Source organism: Oculina patagonica, chromosome 2 (genome assembly GCF_052425735.1).
Source record: "Oculina patagonica isolate OP01 chromosome 2, crgOcupat, whole genome shotgun sequence".
Classification (NCBI taxonomy): Eukaryota; Metazoa; Cnidaria; class Anthozoa; order Scleractinia; family Oculinidae; genus Oculina; species Oculina patagonica.
In genome coordinates, this window is record NC_135759.1 from 42,121,852 (window position 1) to 42,146,665 (window position 24,814).

The following is a 24,814-nucleotide window of genomic DNA, read 5'->3' on the forward strand; positions in this document are numbered from 1 at the left end:
AAAATACAGAGTTTGTATGGGAGTTAAAACGGGGTTTCAAACAAGGCGGCCGTAAGTAGAGCTGTCCGCTTACGAGAGTGTCCGTTAAGAGAGCTTCGACTGTACATTGCCTATTTCTTAAAGCTAGATAAGGAAGGCTTAAAAATATCCAGATGGGCTTATGAGGGGAATATTTTTTGTTAGTAGGCACCTAAGCCCATAACCAGGGGGTTTGTAAGTGGCATTTTATGGTAGGGTGTATGTTTTAACTACACTCATTAGATTTAAAGAATTTGGTTTATATTTGACACATTAAAAGCCTGGAAACAACCGTATGTTACAGGTCTGCAGTACGAATTACAACCAGGCCACATGGCTACATGGGACGTTTGTTCACTTAATGAATCTGACTAGAAAACAGGAACTGAATTGAAAAATTCAAACCAGTTAACGACAGTTATTAATTTTTGAAAATACATCTTAAGAAGACTTTTTAATCTTTATGAATATAAATATTTCTTCTTAACTTAAACCAAACTCAGACACTGTTCAAAGCCAATAAAAAATAACCTACTTTAAATGTAGTTTTGACACATATTAAAGTAATAAAAAAACTGAATCAAAATAAATTAACATAATTTATTAACTTTCATTCTTCTTTTTCTTGTCTTAACTTCTTTTCTGCATAAATTCTTTCAGTGAATGGCCTGAAAAAGAAATAACAATACTACATTAACAGTAATTGTCAGCACTGTAGCCCCAGGGGGGGGGGGTACTTGGGATTTCAAGTGATGGGGATGATCGAATGGGGGCTAAAATCAAGACCCAAAAAAATCCCAAGGCCTTCCAACAAATCCCAAAAAAATCCTTGGACCAAAAAAAAAATCCCATGCCGAATTTAATAGGGGGAATAATATAACACAAATAAAATCATCACTACTATGCAGCCAAGGCACTACCACAAATCTTTAGATTGTTTTTAATACCCCAAAAATCCCTTCTTAAATCAAGCCACCCAAAAAATACTTGTGAAATTTTTCTACCCAAAAAGAACCCAGAATTGAAAATGTTAACCCCAAAAATATCCTTCAATCATCCCTGTCACTTGACATCCTGAGTACCCCCCCCCCCCTCCCCCCTGGGACTGTAGCTAAGAAAAAACGTAGTTGGCTCATTGAAAAGCCTAGCCACCTCTTCTGGTCTTTATACCTTTAAAATGTCTTAAAATCTTTGTTTTCTTGGAAATTTGGTTATTTTTTGTAAATTCCAAACATTGCCTTGTCGCGTATAATTCACAGCACGCTGATCACATCACGATCATCGTTAAATAAAATGTTGAATAAATGATCGGTAGAAGAGAAACTCAATAAAAGCTTGGTTAAAAGATGTGATTGCCATTTTCTTTATGTGGTCATGTTGAGATTTGGCACTAAATTTTTGTTTTGGTAAGAAAAAAAAAATTAATAACTGAATTTATTTTCCAAGCTAAGGGTGGTTCAAACAAACGACTGTGAACAACAGTGTCAGCAAGGAGAGGCAGCACCTGAGCCATAAGAATGGCGCAGCAATATAAAAATTCCTGCCCATTTTACAGTTGGGTGATTTTCGTGGTACTAAAAGAGTGATTTTTATTTGTAAGCAGAAAAACCTATAACAATCCAAAGTAATTCACTTAGGAGTAACAAGTGAAAAGCAGACATGAGCCACTTAAGAAAAGTAAACAATAATAACATTTTTGTTTGTTCTTCTATAGTGTTTTCATGGCAGCCATGTTGTAGCGCAAAACAATAATTTGCATAGAAATAAATTATATTTTCCAAAGGAATATCATTCTATTTTACATTTCACTTCTCCAATATGGCTGCCAACTTACCCTTCAAATAATAGAGCAATCTTGTAACATACTGCAACCAGTGTTGTTAAGAGTACACCAGCTGGACTGCATTGCCTGTAACAACACAAAAAGAAGTTTTCAAAATCCTCAAGAAAAGTTAATTTACAAAAATTCTAACTTAGTACATACCGTAGAATTCGGTTATAAGCCCTGGGCTTATACAACTTCGTAAGGGGTTTTCGGTGGGCTTACAAGCGGAGGGGCTTATATCCGGGAGGGCTTATAAGCGGAATGAAAAAAACGTTTCGAAACGAACCACAGGAGTGTTGATGGAAATACGTTTTTTAGTTAAAAACGCATAATAAAGCAACATTTAGCCCTATTTAGTACTGTCGTCCGGTAGAGGGGGGCTTATATCCGGGGGGCTTATAATCGGATGTATTTTTTGTTTTCAGGATGATGGGCCTATAACCAGGGGGCCTTTAACCGGAATTTTACGGTATACATGTTATGTTGACAGCATTTTTGATGTGATGTTATATACTTTAATTATGCTAAAAATTAATTGTGAGGTGGTAGTGGTGGTTGTTGTTTTTGTTGAACACATTGTTGTTGTTGTTGTCGTCTGTTGGGAAGTTTAATGAAACACTAACTTTTGAATGATAAAAATGGTGTAATCACCAATTTTCATGTAGAAAACTCACTTTTACTCACAATTTCCTACTTTTATTCTAGAAATTAAAGATAAACGTATTTGATCGTATTCCTGAAACTTTCACCTTAATTCGTAACTTTTTCCAGGATTATTCTGAGGTTAAAATATCTTAATATCGACGTTTCAACCAGTTTTATTGGTATTCTTCAGGTTGTTTTTAAAATGTTATCAAGGATATTGAAAACAGTTTAAAAGCAACCTGAAGAAGATCAGTAAAACTGATCAAAACACCGATTTTAAAATATTTTAACCTCAAAAAATTCCCGGAAACAGTTACAAATTTTAATTTAAACTTATTTGTTTTGATCAAGATGACAGCCATTTGTAACACAGATGTTTACCTTAATGAATATCCCAAGAAGTTCATTGTTGATCCCCAGTACATTGGATTGTTCATGATATTAAATGGAAAACCTGTCTCTCTTCTGTTTAACAGAAGTCCAAAATAATCCCCTACAAAAAAAATTAAAATACCGGTAAAGTAGTTCTTCTTTAAATAGCTTGCAAAAAGCTTAAAACCGGTAAGTGCAGAGGTATAGGTTGAAAGAAAAGGTTTATGGATGATGTATGATTGAACGAGTGCCAATCTTAACACAAGTTATTATGTTCAACTAAACTTGGCAAATTATTAAGTTGATGACCGTCATATCCTCTAAGTACATAAATTAGAGAAAGTTTAACTAGCTGGAGAACTGAAGCTAGTTCGAAAAGAACTGCTCAGATGTACTAGTCTCTCCCATGCACCTCCTTGCCTACTTTGTAATAGACATGCACAAAACATAACATACACAACACTGGGATGTAGCTAAGAAAACACTAAGTTGGCTCATAAACAAGCCCAGCTGGCTTTTCTGGCCTTGGCAGCTGAAAAGTTTACCCAAGTCTTTGTTTTCATGTGAAATTTCAGCCGGATTTAAGTTCTATTTCAGCCGGTTAATTATTAGCCGGCAGTCGGCCCTTAGCGGCATCCCTGACAACAATGACAAGTTCAATATATGCTTAAATTAGGTTTGACTGGAGACTAAAGATTGTGTTCAGGACAAATGCCAATGTTTTCACATGGTAAGAATCAACCTTAACATATTATAGTTCAAATCATGAGAAGTTTGACATTTAGCCCAAATGACAGGTTCTGCCAGTGTTATTTACTGAGTTACCAATTGCCAAGGTGTTCAAAAGGTGGATAATGCTATCCACTGGATAAATCACTATCTAGTGGATATGTGTTGACAAAACAAACTATGCTATCAACTGGATAGCAACTGGGTCCAGAACTTTACTCTTTAGTAATTTACCCCTTCGTGAAGAATGAAATTGAGAACAAAAATAGGCATACCTAGAAATGTTCCTATTATTCCAAGTGACCAAGTACTGCTTAGGACTAGTACCGTGCCAATTACAATCAGTAGAGTACCACAAATGCGAACACGATCAGCACACATGGCAACAGCGATAGGCTGGCTCCTCAAAGCCTCCTCAAACCTGTGAAAGTATAACATATGTACGATAATTCAACCCCTGTGCTATTAAAGTCTCATTAACAAAAGAGCAGGGCTTGCAAAAAGTGCCATCTGGTCATCTGGGACAAGTAGATTTTCCTACTGGACAAGTAACTTTCTGTGCGCACTTGCCTGATGGGCAAGGGTCATTCAAGTCATCTGCTTATAAATCATGATGTTAAAACTAACTGCGCAAACTGAGATTTAGCTCTTTTTTTTAGAGCCCTGAATAATAGCACATGTGATTGGTCATATTGGTCAGAAAGTAACAGGCAGTGGTCTTGGGAACCAGAATTTTCTTTAATTTTGCCATCTGGCTCAAAAATTTAGTCAATAAAATATTTTATCACATGGACCATTACTGACTCTGATTTGATTGGAAACAAGACGTGTTTAATTGTCCACATGTAAAGTATAGCTGACTTCTTAAACACTGTGAGACTTTTTACAGTTTACGCTAATTTGGAAAAAGCCTCTACACATGTTGAGTTTTGTGGAACTTACTGTAAAGGTCAGGGTCATATAATAATAAAGATATTTACCAGTAGTCTCTAAACAGTCCCAGTAGGCATATAACCACAGCCAATGCATAACATCCCCTTTCAGCTGAGCCAAACCAACGGGTCAGGGCTTGTGTTCTGTATTCCCAGCGTGCAACCTTTTTATCACGAGAAAATATGTCATCAATGAGAAGAACACCACATGCAGTTCAAAATTTAATGAATTTCATAAGGTCTATTAGGATACTAGCCTTTTATAAAGGTAATTAAGGAGTAAAGCCTCTGTTTCTTAGTCTTTATTCTCTGATTATGATCATAGTCGCATCATTTTTATTCCCCAGATTCCCAAGATTCAGCCATTCGAGGATGCAAAATTATGTACTATGATCTTATTATAAAGACATAGAAATGGAGTTTTTATTCCTATATGAAATTCCTAAATAATGGATAAAAATGCAAGAATCAAGATAGGAGTTTGAATAAGATTTGAAGTAGGCAGCTCATATAGAATAACTGACTAGTTAAAAGAAACTTTCTATAATTACTATAAATATATATAATTATTATTTCTTCAATTTAGGGAAAAGGTAGCCAAATTCTCTGAGCAAAGTAGCCAACGCTATTTGTTGGCCATAAGTGCTTATCGAAAGCAATGGATAACCATGCATGGTTAATGCACTCATTAAATTCTGCCTGTACTGCTAATCTATACATCACACCCAATATTTACTACTTTTTCTATGAAAAAGATAGCCATAAGAATAAGTAACAACCATTTGGTCTATAACACATATAGCCATGAATACCAGCAACTCACAATATTCCAGAAAAGAGGATTGAAAATAATACAGAAAGCTGCCAACCAAAGGTCTGAATTTCTCCAATAAATTGGCAAATCAGTTGCCACCTCAGAAATTGGTTTGATCATCTAAAACAAGAAAAGAAACACAATTAACCCTGCCCTGGACTAGCATCCCATCCAGAGGGAGTAGAAATACAGTCAACTCTCTCTTAACGACGCCTCTATAAGAGTCAAAGGTTTGTTGAATTGTGCACGGGTTTAGCTTTATTATCTCAAAATTACTGGTGTCATGTTACCTCGAATCTCTGCAAGGCGGACACCCTCTAAGACGGACAGTTGCGGCTGGTCCCTAAGGTGTTTGTCTTAGAGAGTTGACTGTAATCCTAGTCGCTTAATGCTGTGGAAATCAGGATAAGCTCAGGCTGTATGGGCCAATTGGCTCAATGCAGACTGTACCTTAATTCACCTTTGAATCACGAGTCAGTCAGTAGCCAAACCTCTCGCCTTGTCCAGACAAAACAGATGGTTGAGTGATTCGGGCACACTCAACTTACCAACCCAACCAACAATCCTTCATTTTGAGGGGCATGTTGTAATTGTAAACAAATAAAATTCTAATGCACTATCCCAAGATGAAGGTTATGCCAAGTGAAAAAGTGCTTTTTGATTTCAGCTTGTTTATATTATTGTTCATGAGAAAAGTACATACATGGGAAAGTACATATTCTAGTACATTACTATCCTGCTTGAGTAAACTAGCTCATCTGTGCAGATAGGAACCGTACTCCAAAGTCTATTGACATTGAAGTCCACTCTCTAGGTTTTTTTTAGCATGTGTGTATATTTCAATGTTTTCAATGTTTTCAATTTCAATGTTTTCAATTTCGTACGTGTTGTCAATGTTTTCATAAACATTGCAACAAGTAAGCCTTATATCATAAGTATTATAGCTTCTTTTTAGGCTTTCTCGTTACATCCTACAGAATCACTTCATGTATTTTTCTTTTATATCTGCTAATAAGCCAAAAAGGCATTATATCTTGCAAAAACTCCTGGCGTAAAACAGCATTTACTTAGGGCAATATAAAACAGTTAAAGTCTACAAAGCTATTCGATACAATTAGAGAAAAACTAACCTTGGTGATGTTCAAATTATCGAAGATTTCGCAACACGAAAGCGAACGCTCCGCCATAAAATGCAATTTTCGACAGGCTTTCGCAGTCGACTAGTTCAAGGTTCCCTCTGTCCTTTCCTCTGGTGTTTGATGATTGGTCAATTACGTGGCTGTATTTGCGCAATGGCGGCTGCAAATTGCATCTGCATTTGTAGAAATTAGTTTGCTGTCGCAATGCAGTTTCAGACTTTTCTATTCATTGATTCTGACGTCGAGCTTCTGCCGTGCCGAACGCAATCCACAACAGAGGCTGGAAGTTTGGATCAATGATTGGAAAAGTACAAAACTGCAGAACAACTGATCAGCATGCAATGTGTGAAAATCCGATGGCATGTAAGAACCCGCGAATAATTTCCCCCTGCGTCATTGGTCAAAATTGGTCACGTGGTTAGTCTCATCACGCGATAATAACAAAAGCGCATGGGCAGCATTTGCTGTTCACGTGCCCTGAACCAATTAAAATCCCCGAGAAGTCCGAGAATAATCTACCAATTTTTGCAGACACTGTTTTCGGCCAAAATTTTGACGAAGTTTACGAAAAGTTCCGGTTTAACTTCAACATCAAAGGTCCAAGTAAAACGGATGAATGATTTTGCACTTTGTTGAATATTTAGCACAATGATAGTATTCCGTGAGCTGATGAATTTTAGTTACTGGCTCAATCCGGAATCTTCCGGGACACTTTTTGATCCAGGAGGCTGAGGGGGGGGGGGGGGTGGGGGAGGCAAGGAGTGGTTGTTCGTATCCGTATAGCCGGCGTAGCAAGCGTTCCCGTGTGAGCGAAGTGCTGCTATGTGTCGGGCGCGAACGAATATTCTGGCGAAGAGCGAAAGATTCTGGCCGCGCGAAAATTGTGGCGCGGCTAGAAACTTTCGCTATATTCGTTCGCGCGCGACACATAGCAGCACTTCGCTCGCACGGGAACGCTTGCTACGCAGGCTAGTATCCGTATGGCCTTTTAGCCTCCTGTGCAGACGTTCTTTGGGCTCGTCACGCAGTTTCTTTTCCCAAAACGCGTGACAGGCCCAAAGAACGTCTGCGAAGGATGCTAATCGCTTTCGAACAACACTCGAATAATCTTCAGAGATCTTCGGCCAGAAGTTGCTCGAAAGACGAAAAGTTGCCAGAAAGTTGCCGAGGAACTTGTGGAAAGCCCTACGCTTGCGCCTTTTTTCCCTATCCCCAGTCTTTCCGCGCCATTTCTATGATAGGGTTGTCCCCGTGATATGGGACAATTTTGCTGTATTTATACCTAATCGTACCTTTTTGGTACGCTTCGGCTGCATATCGGGCGAGTTTGGTCGAGCCGAGTCGTTTGGAACGAACTACCAAGAACTCTAACAGACGTTAATAGTTTGAGTATTTTTAAGGATGCTATAAAGCGTCGCGCTTGGAAGAATTTTATTGAAACATAGAACCCTTTTAAACGTAACCGTTTTTAATATTTAGAATGATTTTATTTTTTAGCTGTACATTTTTAACATTTTATTGTAATTTGCCCTGAAAACCATTTTTGGAGAGGTAAATAAAATCTTATCTTAACTTATCTTATCCATGGTTCGTAGAGACGCAGTCGAGCCAAAATACCCATGGCGAGACCAAACGAGCCTGATATGCAGCCGAAGCGTACCAAAAAGGTACGATTAGGTATTTACCGTACCCAAATTCAGCCAAAAATCTGGTTATATTTATCGCTCTGTTGAAGCCATGCTTGCAAGGTACGTACTGCAAATTGTGTTGACTTGAATTGGTCTTCAACACTTTCACCAAGTTCTTCTTCTGCCTTTTTTTCACTCGTTTGTTTAGATTGTTTCATTCTCTAAATTTTCAAAATCAAAATTAAGCGAAAAATTTGGAAATTCCGACTCCATTATTGTAGTCTGAATGTTTCAGTACTCGTCGGCAAACATCACGCAATTGGCGAGCGCGCTCAAGTTTAGGTTTGGCGGGAAAGATTTTTTCTTTTTACGACCGCTAAACACCGCTAAATTTAAATTACGTTCTGTTTTATTGGTAAACTTCTTTTCAATTCATCGTACAGGAACACTCCTTTACTTCAAAGTGACCGTGATATCAGGCTCGTAACCGGGTATATGGGATCAGGGATCACAGCCTTGGGATCGGGATCACAGCCTCGGGATCGGGATCACAGCCTCGGGATCCCGGGTCACAAGTCATGGGATCCGGATCAGCCAATCAGATGGGAACAGAATTGGAATCAGGGATCAAATGTAGCCACATTCTGGGGATCAGGAATCAAAATTTATAGCTAAAATTTGGGATCAGCGATGAAAAAATATACCTGGTTACGACCCTGTGATATGGTGGCATATCAGGTCAGTGACTTGATATCGTAGGATATCAGGACAGTAGATCGCGCTTCTGATTGGCTACTTGCGAATTTGGGTACGGTAATTAAAAAAAGTGCGCCATCAAGTGTGGTACACGTGTGTACTACCTAGAAGAAAAGATAGCGTGATAATGCCTTCATTTTCAATATTTTTAAAACCTGTTCGTCTGGCACTCGTATGTATCCGTATGTTACTGGTATGTACCCGTATGTTACTCGTATGTTACCGTATGTATTCGCATGTATCCGTATGTTTCGTGTGTTACTCGTATGTTACCCGTATGTAAGTCATGATCGTTGGGCGGGGTTGAGAATTTGATGGGTGATTTTGTACACCCCACTGAGTATAGTAACAGTCAGACGCATGTTAAACACGTGTTGGACATTTCACACTTTTAGATCTAAGATAACAGTGGCGGATCCAGGGACCGAGCTCTGCGCTCCCCTCCCCCACCCCACCCTTTTGCAGCTTTTGGTAAAAAAAAAAGTGAAGCTTAGTCACCTTCCCGCCATTTATATTGGAAATAGGAAACTGGCTTTTCAAGATTAGTAATTTTGACAATAATGTTAGATGAAAAACAACCATAGTTTAACAAACTTTTATTTGTTTTGAAAAATCTCTGAAGTCATTCAAATAATTTTATATGTACACCAGTCAAAAGCAGACATGATTCCAAACATCTTCGTGTTTACAAATTTCTCAAGTTAAGTATTCTCCCACACTTCAACATGTTTAGCTAACCTTGGCTTCACGGCATGAAACGGTCTACAGCAGGTCACTGCGATTAATCTTCTTGTTGTGTTTTTAAACTTTAGACAAGACTCTTGTTTTAAGTTTGTTGCTAAAACGATTTATAAATAAAGTGTGAAGTGCGAAGTTTTGTTCCTGCGTGTCAAACAGACGATTTTTCTGTAGGAAAGAAAATCCAACTTTAAACTCTGTCAGAATCTCTGACATAAAGAACTGACGACAAACGAAAACATACCGAATTATGTGGCGCCCTGAGTCTTTCAAGGAAACACACAGCCCTATATAAAACAGTTCGAGTGTTCTACGGGTTACATCACTTTTCTTCGTCTCTGGCATTTAGATCATTAAACAAATTAACTGTTTTTAAGCAAATTGCACTGTTAAAAAGCGTGGGAAAGCGAAAAATCTCGGTACTGCAACAGGTACCTTCATTTTCGCGCCCAGCTAGCAGCCCAACACACGTGCAGCAAAACAGCTTCTCAGGACGCGAACCTGTTACGTTTCATGGGAATGCCAAAAAAGGGTAAAAACATCAAAACAAACTCGAAACATACAAGAAAGGTCAACTGGTGGTTTTATTTATTGAGACATGTGCTTGTTCGTGCGCTCAAAGATTAAATGAATGATTACTAGTTTTAGCCATCTGGAGTGTGTTGATGTTATGTTGTTTACATCCTGTTTTTCGCGCATTTGCGCCAATTCGCAACCACTGTTTAATGAACTAATGCAAAAACATTTGTTTGTCTATGAAATACCCTTAATATAATGTTTTTCCACCAGGGTTCAAATTTCGCGATGGGCAGTGCAAAACAGACCGGTAAAATTCCACAGTGAAAATTTTCGGGATATACAAAACACGACCCGGCATTGTGTTACTGCAAACGGAAAATATTAAAGTACCTTCGTTTCTTCCTTAGCAAGAAAATAAAACTGAGCTTAAAAAAACTTCAGCGTAATTTAAAATTCCACATTATCAGCTCGTTTGAATGTCATAAATAGCTTTCAGAAGAAATTCAATAAGCACAAAAGAAATCGAAAGAAAACTAGCTAAAAGAGAGCTTTCTCAAATTATAGACCATTTTCACACTTGAAACGAAACAATGAGCTCCTACTCCAAAAAAACCTGAACGGTTAACATGAATCCTTTATTAGAGTTCCAATCCGCTAGAATTTAAATTTCTGGTATTCATCTACTCTCGATATAAAGATGATTGTACACAAGCAGTGAATTTTTCGTGTGTTCCTTTATCTGTTTGACCGCGATTCTGCCGGCCATCAGCGTAACGTGTATACGCATGAAAGTGTTCCCATGCCTTTACCACAAAGTTCTATCCACTCGAAGGGGTTTTTAGCGCGAAAAATCAAACATCCCAATTTTTTAAAATTACATTGCTCATTTCAAGCCACCAGCACATTACCAGCGGTACCTGCCGGTCAACATTTGGTTAAACACGTGCTGTTTAAAATGGACTGCACTCCGTAACCTGTTGATCACGCGCACTTCTGATCAGATGTTCTAGAACACTCGGCTTGTTTTTCTTTAATAGCTGTACTTTTATCAGCGTAAGTGTACGGCTGGTACCAGTCGAAAAAAAAAACACAATATGAAACGGGAGTTCTCTATTAGTGACATGAGTGTTTGAGAAGGCCGGGGATTGAAACTTGCGATCATATAAATGTGATCACTTTTAAAGATATGTTTTGTTTTTTTTCGTATCGTTGTTGTTTCAATGGCCGTTTTTATTTGGAGCTGGCCGCTTACGAGAATGGTTCTTGTAAGCGGCCACAGAGGTGTAGGGGATGATGGCCGCTTACGGGAGCGTCCAGCTAACATAATGGTAATATGCATGTTAGTGTGTTTCGAAATGTAACCGGACGTGGATGACGAAAACAATTTTAATTTATTTTAGATTTTAATGTATTTTAATGTTTAACATTTATTTTCTCAGAGGACCCTCCTGAAAACCACCCCCTAGGTGATTGGAGGCCTCCTCTAAAATTTATTTATTATTATTTATTACTAAAATATGGTACTGTAATACAGTAAATCATTGTGAGAACGGCGATGTGAAGTTGATTGATAATACAAGATACAGAGGTTTTTATATGATTTTCTTTGCGGTGTCCGCTTACGGGAGCTTAAAAACAAAGAAAAAGTCTAAGTCGTAATCTCGGAAAGTGTCCGCGGCCGCTTACGGGAATGTCCGCTTACGAGAATGTAAAAATACAGAGTTTGTTGGGAGTAAAAACGGGGTTTCTCACAAGGTGGCCGTAAGTAGAGCTGTCCGCTTACGAGAGTGTCCGTTAAGAGGAGCTTCGACTGTATCGTCAAACAAAAATTACTTGAATAAATCCACATCGCAAATAAACCCGAATGTAACGTGCCTCGATTGGTTGATCAATATATTTGTATAGCTGTGTAACCATTTTTTTGAAAGGAATAGAAACATCTACTGCCTTGTGTTAGCTCGAATACTAATACTTAAGCGAAAGCTCTCAAAATACTTTTTAAGTCTCTCATGCTGAAAACGTGGCACAAAATGTTGTTTAGGCATTTCTATTACTTGTAAAATAGCCGTAGTGTGGTATTTTTTTCTTATTAAACCAAACACCGGTAGCTATCTGGTGATTGTCTAATTCAGCAAATGTAACGTCAGCGCGCGCGGCACTTTTAAATAATTTAGACCGTGAATTAAAACTATGTCATTTAGTTTCAAAAGACATTTAACTATCTGTGTTCTGTATTCAAAACTTCATCTCATTATGTATGCTCGAGCCAAATTAAGGAAGTTTATAGCTCAGTAAAACTGCACAATAACCACAGAAAATTTTGTTTTGCACAGTATTAGTCGGCGTGTAACACTGTGGAATCTTGCGTCTTTTCGCGTCTTTCACTAATTGTTATACAGTTTGTGGTAACGTAAGTGTTTTTAAACTTCAATAGTTCTATAACAATAATTAGTTCTGTAATGTTATGCACCCCTGTATTATGTTCTCAATGACTTACAATAAGAGGGATGACGCTTGTGAAAGCACTTTGGTCCGAAATAACCCCACCTTCAACTGCGAAATTTTTTCAGTGAAAGTCGACTTGCAGTTCAGCTCAGTTGCATTTGTAGCAAATGATGTAAAAAAGAAGAACAAATTTAATATTGAGCTTCATTCATGTCGGTATTGACTTGAATTTTGACGAAACAAAAAGCTGAACATCCAGTCTTAAGCCCGGTTCAAGTATAAAACAAACAAAAAAGCAAAGGAAAGCGTAAACGATTTTCACATACACAGCAAATGCATGCAAGCAACTCTCACCAATGGAGAAGACGGCATTCCTCTTTCTTTTACTTTTATTACAATAGTTGTGCAAGTCCAACAGCGGAATGAAAAAAAAAAGATTTGAGATTTCTTCTCCTATAGCATTTGAGCTCACATTTGCTTAAAGGCACAACTTCACGAAGATACGCACTTGCCAAGGTTTCAGCCTTCCTATACTATTTCACAATTTTGTCGATTTATGAACATCGTCCAGGCAAAGTCGTTTTGAAAACATCAACGAATATTTTTTTCGAAAAATTTGCTAAGGATAAGTTCATGTCACTGTAGGCGATTCTTTATTCAACTTGTGTCACAAAAAAATGGCGAGGCACGTTCAATTGTCCAGGAGGTAATTGGGTAAAAGAATGTGCTAAACCTAGACAGCTGTCTACTTCGTGAGACAGATTTTAAGAGAAATGTCCATTTAGAAGGACTTTACAATTTAACAATCTTCTGAAGCTGTATTAGATACTATGTCAAACAGGAAGGTGCAGTAGGTCCTCTTTGAGGCGGGCACCTCACTTAGGCGGGGTAGCAGGTCATATCGACCCATGGCACGGTCGCTCCAAGTTACGTCGCCCCATTTTAGGTCACGTCGCCCCAAAACTGTTCGTCGCTCCAAAATGTGTCGCCCCCAAATAAGTTCGATTACTCGAACTTACTCAAACGTTCGATTACCCGCGAACAGCTGCAGTCGACAGTCGTAATGGAGTGTTCGATTACAGAACTCCTGTTTGTTTATATTACGTACATTTTGTACGGTGCGCCGTGTTCGATTGGGTAAGATTGATTTTAGTTCGATTTTGGTAGATTAGATACGCAGGGGATATTAAAAGCGTGATTCTTTCTGCCGTTTGTCATTAACTTTTTTATTGTTCATAATACTCAGAAAAACATCGAAATGATAAATGAAACGATAAAAAATCCGAAAAGCGATCAATATTGAAAAGCGGTAAAAAAAACATTAATTTATCCACAATGCTTTATGCAATTCAGTGTTACTTACCATAATTCTTAATACTTAATTCGCGTTTCTTCTCTACACGAGTCGTAGGTAGTATTTAAAACATTAGAAGACTTTACTTAAGTTAGGGGGCGACTGAACTCATTTGGGGGCGACATGACCTTTGGGACGTTTGGGACGACGTAACTTCAGTTTTGGGGCGACGTGACCTGAAATGTGGCGACTTAATGGACGACCGTGATATGGGGCGATATGACCTACATCCCTTAGGCAGCACCAGGTTGCCCCGTTTTCGTGGGAGTTCACAGTTGCTAGTCTAATGCAGGGTTATATAACCCCCAAAATTAAATTAGCCGGTACCCATTTATACATCTTGGGTGGAGAGAGACGCGTGTATGAGTGAAGTGTCTTGTCCAAGAACACAACACAGAGACCCTGGGCAGGGCTCAACCTGGAAAATTCGAGCCAGAGTCCAGTGCACTAACCATTAGGTTGCCTTGCCAACCACGGTCGGAGTAAATGCTTCGCACGGCAAGAACTTTGAACTTTTGAATGACTATGAAAGTGCGCCTCCTATTAACATGTTGTAGACATTGTACGCTTTGCTCGGTTACGAGCCAGCCGCTGTAATGAGCATAGTTATTAGAGGCGACTACTAACTCTGTAATGAGTTATTCTTCTTCCTTACATGCCCCTTGAAAAGAGGAACGGAGACCACACGAGAGAAAGCCGAAAGATCAAGCCAAACTTTTCGTAAAGTTTCCTTGACTCGACACTAAATTGGCAAGTTTTGAATCCCGCGCTTCCAACCAGAGTAATCCCAAGTGACCGTTATGAGCAGTTTTACGCGTATTCCAATATAAATAACAATGGGTCTTAACGAAAGAGCTTTTCGCTCCTGAAAAATGTTTTGTTTGATTCCTATTGTACGTAAGTTGTCGATTATCCAAAAGCAAATTGTGTTCCATTCCCAAATGATTTTGAAATCATCCGATTTAGAAGGATTCTTTATCCATTTTCATTTTCGGGATCGCTCAGTTTTAGCGCATTATTACTTTTCAAGCTTTTTTTGTACAGTTTTGGCCTCTGGTAATCTGTCCTAGCGTACTTTTCAATGGTGTGTATCTATTTTTGTTCATTTTGTTAAAGGACTAATAACCCACGTCTTCAATCCTGTTAGCAAACGTGCGGAAACCACAACAAAGAAGAACAATTAGCTGTTTTTTTAATCTTCTGTAGCACGTTTTCGGCGTCAACGATCTTTGCAGTAAGGCGAGGAATTCATGAACAATAAGGAAAAGAGAGCGACGCTTGGTCGCAATATTAAATATTACAAACTTATTAACATGGCAACAAATAATGGCATGAAATAAGTAACACACTGCTCAAACAACAGTCCGTGTTGTCAATATATTCCCTTTTTGCGAATAGAAACTCTGGCAGTACTTCCATTATAACTTAAGAACTACAACAAAAAGCCCTTCGGCAAGCGCTAATTTTAGTTGGAAGCCAATGCAAGAACCGCTCCCCTTTATCTTAATTAATAAAAGCAAAAATGCGCATTGATACTAAGTGCATTACTTACACAACTCTTTACTAGAAACTTAATGAGTTATGGCGTCGGTTTATTAACATGAGCAAGATAACTCGCAGTTTGTTTAAGTTTTTGCCCTTTTGTACGGTGCGGCTTTAAAGTGTTTTCTTAACGCTCGTGAAAATATGGAAATTGTGCAATTTACGCTTTTATTAGGGACTAAATAAGTGCGCGTGGACTTTCATCTTTTAACACCTCATAAAAAGCTTTCTGTTCTAAAGAAATAAATTTAATTTAAATGAAGCAAAGCTGGAATTTAAAGAACTGACTTTTTATGATTCGACGTGGCGCTTGATCGCATTTTTTTGTTTTAACCTTATGTATGAAGCTGCAAGTGTGCCATTTTAGATCAGTTAGATGGCCATGGTTGCGGATATGAAAATGCCAGACTACAATTTTTAAAAAATTAAGGTAAAATATATGCTGTAAAACTTGATTACTTGGTTTCCAGGGCTTCTCTTGACTTACAGCGTCGGTTTGAGAGAACAATAGTACTAAGCAAACAGATTCAGCTAAGAAAAATAAACTCTTACTCTTAAAAAATGGCGCAATTAATTAGGAAAGCTATCCGCGTTGTTTTATTAGCGTCCGACAAATTTATTTGCCTAAACATTTCAAGGGTTAAAGCAATATCAGCTTATCTGGCTTAATTAAATTTCCCGTCACTATTAATGGTGCCTCTTTTACTAAATTGCTTGAAATGAGCATGGCACGTAGCGAAAATTGTCTTTGTAAAACAGCAAAACAAAACCTGATAATTCGTTTAAAAGAACCTCTCAGAAAAGCAAGTTAAATTAATTAAAAGATTCAGTGCCACTTTATGAAACGCTTTTCATGCAGCACTATACTTTGTTTTAATTTTTTCATATCAAAACGGTGCTACATGTGTAGTTTTGCCGGATATTTATTAGTAGTGTGCGGTTTGAAACAAATTTCATTTGCTGGTATTTTGCGACGGGCTGTGTCTTTGATTAATGTACCTGCGAGACTCGTGATCTTCGCTTAAGAGAAACACCTGATGTTTTGTCCGAATTCGTTCCCCGATCAGCGCCACCTGCACCCCCAAAACTGTTTAAACTCTAGCTGAATGGACATTCGGTGATAGTAATTAAGTTGGCAAGCCAGTGTTATGCAAATGACCAAGATTGGCGCCTCGTGCAGTCCATTCAACTGTGTCAAACTCCATTCAAGCGTACACACAATGGTAAACGTCACAAAGAATACGTTAGTAACAACATTGGCTGCACTCTGCTGGATTGTCAAAACAGCCTCAAGCTCTTTAGCGGTGAAACGCAAGTTCGCGCACCAAGAACCCGAAGAAAGGCAAATTTTCGCAGCTAATTGGGCTACGCCGCTTAGAAACCATTCAAATCACCTTGGTGGATCGTTTAAAGTCGCCAGTGGCAGTATTTGGAGGGTAAAAGCTTCAAATTTCGCTTTCCCGCCTTTTTTAATTAGTCAGCAAGATTTTACTACGAAGGAAGTAGTGATCGGAAATCTGCTAGCATCGACAGACGCGTGGTCAGTGAGTCGTGAAGAGTCGCAAGAAGATGCCTTCAGCTAAGAGTCCAAAATCTGCTTCGTCTCACTCCGTAGATCAAAAACTGCTTCGAACCAAAGAGGTCGTGATTCATCGCAACTCTGCCAAGAGTGGCAGTTGTCAATGCTGTGGAAAGCGACTGGTGGCGCTCCCTCTTCTTGGTTTTACGATATTTTCCATTGGTTGTCTGCTCGGAATTGGTTACTTTAGCATCCATCGAGTAACGTCTTCGGCGTACCATACAGAAGGGCTTATACCGTCCTACATAACGGGGGCCTTGGTAAGTTCCTTTGTTTTTATTCTGTATTGATATCAATTCAGTCTTAATAGCTACACAAGCTTACATGTTAGTAAATTGTGTTGGGTGTCGACAAGGATCTTAGAACAGTGACTAGTTGTAGTTTATAGCATGCGGTAGTTTTTTTTTCGTTTGTTCACCAAGCGATGAAAACCACTGTAATTTGAAAATTAACTGCCTTCCGTTCGTTACACTCTTTGTTATAAGCGTGCTTTGATTAGATTCCCTGGTCACGAATTAACACCTGATGTCAGCTGAATATTCATTTAGCGAAATTAACTGTACAACAGCAATAAATTAAATCTGGACTCAAAAAGACGCAGTGAAAATATCACAGGATTTTAATTTGACAGTTATTAGCTGAGCTTGTATTTGCGATGCGAGAATTCAAATCATCAAAGCGTTTTTCGGTTACCGCCTTTTAATATTACATATAAAATCGCAGCTATCATATACCGCCATCAGACGTTTTTCTCTCCCAATAAAAAAGAGTTGATCTTTTTTCGTAGTCAAAGTGGCTTTGGTGAAAAGAAATTTATTCACACGATGCATTTTTCGAAAGGATTACACAAAAGTTTAACTAAAGTATATTAGTTACTTATGTCAACACGGACAAGTGCCTGACGCTTATACATATTCAACGGGCTTAAATTTGGACAAGTTCCACATACCAAGCCACTAAACTTCACATTCCTGAAGATCTTGAAGTTTGAACATGCTGGATTAGTTCACTTTGCGACAGCGAAAATTATGGAAAATCACTGCGCAGAAAATGGTGGGATTAGGGACATTTTATTTTGGTTGAAATCGATTCAAAAGTTTCGAAACAAACAAAAGAAATTGAGTGACTTTGGCGCGTGCGTATTCTTGTGTTATTTGAACGGCGAATATCTTGTAAAATGGACTTCATGCCGAGTGGAAGAAAAAAAACCGAGGCACTGTATTGGAGTGTTTATCTGTTTAGCTCCTCGGCCAAATGCTCCTATTGAAATGCATTGGTTATAGGTTCGTTGAAGTGAAAGAGATTTTTAGGCGCGATTCATCGACACGTGCCAAGACTAAAGCACAATTGTTCTTATGCCAAGAACGCGTGTGGTTGAATGATACACTTAAATGCTTTGTTTTTCCTTGTACAATATCGCGCGCTTCTGTAGCTAAAAGCGTCATTAGCATAAATTCAATTTCAGCGTTCTTAAAAGGCCAAATGCTGAACCCTTTCGGTTCCCAGGATCAAACACGAACCCGCTAGAAGCTGATTCGCCCAAACCACTTATCGCGATTTCAGTTATCAAGAGACTGATGTCTGAAAGAGACTGATGTTTTTGTTTGGGATACAAAAATGATTATACCGAAGTTATTGTCCTGTGAGCATTGAAGGGTAAAAGAAATGTCACAATTAATCACGAAAATTTACGATTTAAGATCAAAAAGCTTTGGCCCACTGCCGGAAATATTCAAGGACTGCAAAAAGCAATTCAAGATCGAGGGATCAATCGTGTTTACAAAGTTAAGTTGCCGCACGTGTTCATTAGCATAGCAGCTAATTAAAGCCTCGTGCCTCAGATACTCATATTTGCATGTGAAAGACGTTTATTAACAGGTTGTAAAAAGAGGTTTTTATCATTTTAATCCTTAAGGAATCATAGGCGACTTTTTTTAGCAGGTTAATCTAGTTATTAAGATCATTTTAGTTTCCGTTCAGCGCGTGACATGGTTTATATAATATAAGACTGGTTATATTGATCGGCGACATCTTTCTTCGTGGCTTTTAGAACATTTTCCTTTTAAAAACTTCGAAATGGATTGTCTTGATTTTGACATTAACAAAGATTAAGCCAACTGTTAATTGAATGGGTCGTAAACAAAAACTCGCATTGATTCCTTGCTCTACTGCTCAAACTCAAAGTAACATGGAAATTGAAAACACGACGACAATACAGAGCGAAAGTGTTGAATAAATGCATATCGTTTAAATCCCAAAAAAGAAGTTTTTCTGCTTGAAAAAAATTGTTTCCTGGAAAACGCAACTTGAGATATTTTTGAAAGATTAGTGGAAACTACCGCAAATTTTCATTTTGTGGCTTGCCCAAAACGCATATATTCTTTGGTGACTTCTTTCTAGAATCATGGTTTCTTTTTGATCGATTTTCAATATCAGAGGCTAGAATGTAGGGTTAATCTACTGACAAAGGATTTATCACAACATGATCACAACATTAGCATAGATTATTGACACCAAATTAATGCAACCTGTTGCTTTGTACTCAATGATCGCTAACAAATTGTGTCAAAGAGGAAGGCACATTTTCATTGTTTCATTTCTTTTTGTGATTTTGGAAATTAAATCAACACTTGCTACTCAGGGTGATAAAAAAACACCTGCTATCAAAAACATGTGTTTTAAAGCGAAACTAGGAAAAACACATGTTGCAGTAAGCGGCGTTCACGGCAAAAGTAATTTGGTGAAAAATGAGAAGGATTTTCAAACCATTGCACATTAAAATGTCATAGGTTTCCTTAGCATTAAATGCGACGGTTTGGATTTTAATTGCCAAAACCACTCCTACACACGAACAAGCTAAATTTCAAACGATGTTTGATCGCAAAAAATAATTACCATTTGCTTGTACGCGACTCAAATTCACTGAAAGGGAATTAAAATACGGGAAAAAGGATACTGCTGAATTGTTGTTTTGTATGGTCAGTTTCTATATAATACTCTTCCATTCTCAGGAGCTTTGAAAAAGCGGTAAATACGAGGATCATTTTGCGGGCACGATGCTTTCTTAGAAACTCCTCGTGTCGGATTCTTTTTTTTTTTTTCACAGAGTGTAACGTAGTTTTACAATCTTTGTTTTTATGCTAATATTTGGCCTTCACTGCGTCGAAGAGTTGAGTCTAACTAAAACACCGATCAAAAGAGGATTCGCTTGCGTTTAAAAGGAAAGTATAAAAAAGGATTGTAAATATTTCTTGTATTGGACTGGAACTCTGAGAACAGCAATTGTTAACCGTCTAGAAACAGCTAAAATAGTAGTGTCTTATTTCCATTTTTTTTCCTCGCACGTCAAGATTCATTCGCATTCGTTTCGCCGATTAAGTGAACAAAGGATTTTATTATGCAGCGTGGTCGCGGACCAAAAACAAAATCAAACAATATTATTTTACGGTGAAATTAAATAGCAACAAAGGCCTTTTAAAGTTCATTTCTTCGTCTGAAAATATCGTTTTGGTGTCTGGCACTATGCTATGTAACTTGAATATCAGCAGATTCAAAATAAAGCGAGGTCGAATCTGCGGATGGTGTTTCTTTTTCAGCTCCCAGTTCGTCAGCTAAGAGGGGGTGGAAAGCAAAAAAATAAATAAATTATTCGTAAAGAGATGCAGGAAATGTTTCAGAGAAAGCAACAAAGTGCTCGAGAGACGCAAATTATACTCAAACTCTTTATGGGCATTGTTTTTCGACGGTGTCGGAATATAAAAAGAGTGTTCAACCATTTTCTGCAAAAAAAAAACATGCTACTTTGTTTGAGTTGAATGATGCGATGAGTAAAACTAGTCAAACGGTGGACAAATACTCAACTTTTTTATCTGATCCATTTTCATTAATATTACCTTTGATAAAAACATGAACAGTATTATAGTTTTCGACATTGAGTCGAAAACGGAAACTTTGATAAATTAGGCAATAAAGTGACTAACCAAGGGTGTTAATTGTGTTTATTCTTTCTTTTTCACAGCTGGGTGTGGTCGGATTACAACTGATGCTCATGTGCAAGCCAAGGGCAAAAATACTCGTAAGTTAACTACCATTGTTTGCTTTCTTACACAGCGGAAACTAAACTAAAACATACTACGGTTTTCATAGTGTTTATTAGGTTATACATAGTTCGTATAGAGTGATCGTCGGCCGAGTAGTTTTTACAAAGAACTGTTGTTGGTGACCGACGATTCGACAGCCTTAAGAGGTCATCTTCAAAGTCAAGTGAAAAGTTGTTGTCAGTCGATGATGTTATAAGTCTGTTCCGTTGAAGCTTCGTTAGGTTTTAAACGTGTATCGTATTAATAAAAGAAGTAAATTTTTTGGGTTATTCCATCAGATCCCCTCGAAATCATTGCCCTTCACAAAATCAGTGAAAAGCGCCAGTTTTTTAATGCCCATATCCGGTTTTTCGATATTTTTTGCTAAATATCTTAGTCTGCAAATCACGAATGCAGTTTCTGCCTTAAATGGCAACATATATCTTCGCTAACAATGAGAAAAACGCTCCGTTACGATAAAAATTCATCTCGTATGCTTCTCCGCTGACTTTTTCTTTCTTTCATTCAAAACCCACAGGTCGTTTCTGCTATCATTTTCACTGTTGCCGCCGCTCTGCTATGCTTCGCTGGAGCGCTGTATACTGGAACCGAAATAGCGCCCCTCCTCGCTAAGATGGACAGCTGTCAATATTTTCCTGTCGAGAACTCGTGCAAGTGTTTTCATCAGAGTGAGCTGCGACAGGTGTCAATCATCTTCAGAGACACTGCCAACTGTAACGGCATCCAGAAGAAGCTTCGTGACCTTGTGTACGGCATGTGCGGTGTCTACAGTGGCGGACTGGTCACGTGTATCCTAGCTGCTGTTATGGAGATACTCTTGTTGTGTCGAAAAAGAAATCCTAAGGTAAGTCTGCTTGACACGAAAAAATACGTCTGAGTAAAGGGATGTCCCTCTTTTCTTAGAAACGTCTGGGATTGTGAAGTGGGACAGGGGGGTCTGAACCTCACGCTTCCCGTGCCTTTCCGTAGTATGTAGCTTAGCATACGAAACGTCAAGTTCAGTAAAATGCGATTTTTCATAATGTTTATCACCGCTGTTTGTATTATACTTTTAATCTTTCCGTAGGAGTTCCCTCCGCTTTGTCCCATTTCTTTTGTAAAATATTACGAATGTTGCGATATACATTCTACAAGATTCATTTCGAAAGTTATTTTATCCAGGAGGGATGCCAGATTTCCCATCAATCTTGAATGAGTCAAGTTCCATATACATACAAGTATTTTCCCGCCTAAACGTAAACTAATACGGTCAATATCTTCTCATTCCAGGCTACACTCCACTCCAGATCGGACGGCGATGGCAAATGCACTGTGAACTCGCGCCAGTCCCAAACATCGCAAACAGACCTCAGTGCCATTGAAGAAGAAGAAGTTGAACTCGGAGCGGCAGAAATGCAACGTTCTTCCATCGAGACACAAACCAGCCAATCACCGTCGAACTTTGTACGAGAGGTGCCTTGCTCTCATTACGTTGTGGACATGAGCATACCGCGAAGAGATTACGTCATCAATTACAATTCGAATTCAAGGCATGACCCGCCCCCTCCCTACAGCGAATAAAAAAAATGACATTCTGGCTTGAGTGACTGACAAGAAAGAAATTAGCTGGCCTGACCAAAAACATAAGAATTTAACAAATTCTTGTGTTGTAAAGAAAACTTTGGTTAACTAAGCAAATACTATCTCAGTCGCTAAATTAAAAGCACCATCTTTGAGCTGAGGGAACGCCCTCGTGGAGAAACAGTTTATACCGTAGTGTAATACATAAATTTTAATCAATGGAGCTAAAATTTAATTCGCAAATCTTCAGCGTATTGAAATAGTACGGCCTGTAGGAATCGATGTAAATAGACTTGTAAATAAAATAAGGAAAATGTAAGAAGTTCCATGGCTTCCGAAAAATAATTCGAAATATAGTTTAAAATACAGTTGCATATGATGTAATATTTCTTTCTTTTTTTTTTAAATCGCTAAATAGAACTCGTTTGAAGTCATAACTCTTGGCAGCACAGGCCTTGACAACAAGAAAATTCTACGCTAGCTCCTCTTTCTCACATATTTCGTTTCGTTAAATCTGTATCAACATAGTGGGACAAAAATAGAGATATTATGTCTGCGAAGTCTGACAACACAGCTAAATATACACCAGCGCTGATTATACAACTACATTGAATCAATTTTAATTTCTTAAAACATTCTCAACGTTTATTGTGAAATATTTTTGTAACTTCAAAAAAAAACTTAAATGATTTTCTTGTACAACCTTATTTAGAGAATAAAATTTTTAAATTGCTAACTGACAATCTTTGGGTTGTTACAATTTTCTATTAAAGCGCCACAAGTTGGAGTTTTCAGTTAGCGAATAGTATAAAAAACATTAAAAACGAGAGCTATTACTATTAATATTCTCCCATCTTGGGGTTCCTGATACCCTTCCAGCCATTTCATTAAAAAATCCCCCCTGGAAAACTAACACTCGTTTTTAGTCAGTTAGAACTTCTTGCAAAAAAAATCTCAATAGGTATATATATAGTAACTTTTCGGAAATAATCTTAACTCCCCTCCCTCCAAACAAATGTCTCTTTACAGTAACAGAAAGATCGGACTTGCACGCCCAGGGGATACTCAAAAAATGTTTATTCGGGGAGGCTCCGCTCTGAGATCCAAACCATTACCCATCCCTGTTCCATTTTTGAAAGAAAGATGTCTTCTCATATATACCTTTGATAGAAAATGGTATCTTATTGTTACTTACTTTCGCGGGACTTAATTTTCGCGATTTTCAAAAAATCGCGAAGTTAAAGACCCGCGAAAAACGGTTCTCGCGAAAAATAACGACGCCAACTTTAATACCCTTCTATATAATTCGTCGTAATTAATCAACGCTACGGTCAGTTTACTACATAATTATCTTAATACAGTCGTCAAACTAGCTCTACTTTGCTAAAAAGGAACGTGTCAAACTGTTTACTTTTCGTTTTTTATATATGATTTTATTCAGTGTCATTGGAAACTATTGTTGTGGAAAATCAAAATCGGTTTTGTCAATTTTAAGACTTACTGTTTGTTAATGCAGACCAGGATTTTGACAATTTTCGCGAAATTTAGTTCCTTAAAATGTATTTTTTTGCCTGTTCCATTTTCGTGAAATTAAGTTCCCGCGAAAATAAGTAACAATAAGGTACTTCTTTTTTAATTTGCACTTGAATAACCCTTTATATATTCAAATGAATCGACTGTTCGAAATATTTTGAAAGGCCCTTTTAAATACCTAAATGACAGTTTTCCCTACCATTTTATATATAGTAATACCAGAAGTTCATAAGCTAGAAGTCTACATCTCTGGTAATGGGCCTTGGGATATGTCCTTCTCGAGTAGGCTATTTTTAGAACGGCTTTTCCGCGAACCAATAGCCAATCGCGAAGAGATACACGAATACCGAACACGCAATAAATTTTCGGCTACGCAACGAGTTACTTCTAAAAAAAATCATACTGATTACGCCATCTATCGCAAGCAAGCAAGCGCTATAAATTTAACAAATTGTCGTTGGTTTTTTATGCGTCTGTTCTGCTATTGATGATAAATTGCGTCATAATATGGTCAAAGTGTTGTAGATCCACGAGCCGCTTGGCGAACTTTCTCTGGGCGAACTTTCTTTTTGACTAAGTTTGCGGT

The 24,814-nt window shown here is 38.0% G+C and overlaps 2 protein-coding genes across 2 annotated transcripts; one reads left to right on the forward strand and one right to left on the reverse strand.

Moving 5' to 3' along the window:
* Positions 1-262: 262 nt before the first annotated feature.
* On the reverse strand, positions 263-6,806 carry LOC144641587 (phosphatidylethanolamine N-methyltransferase-like). Its single transcript, XM_078500626.1, has 7 exons — positions 6,466-6,806; positions 5,345-5,455; positions 4,570-4,685; positions 3,865-4,010; positions 2,870-2,981; positions 1,853-1,927; positions 263-686 (listed from the first exon to the last, which is right to left on the reverse strand). Exons 1-7 carry the CDS (start codon positions 6,520-6,522, stop codon positions 629-631), a joined length of 675 nt encoding a protein of 224 aa, XP_078356752.1. The 5' UTR covers positions 6,523-6,806; the 3' UTR covers positions 263-628.
* A 9,793-nt stretch (positions 6,807-16,599) lies between these two features.
* Positions 16,600-23,438, forward strand: LOC144641554 (uncharacterized). The gene is made up of 4 exons (XM_078500582.1): positions 16,600-17,295; positions 21,054-21,110; positions 21,653-21,979; positions 22,405-23,438. The coding sequence occupies exons 1-4, from the start codon at positions 17,026-17,028 to the stop codon at positions 22,693-22,695; spliced, it is 945 nt and encodes a 314-aa protein (XP_078356708.1). The 5' UTR covers positions 16,600-17,025; the 3' UTR covers positions 22,696-23,438.
* Positions 23,439-24,814: the final 1,376 nt, after the last annotated feature.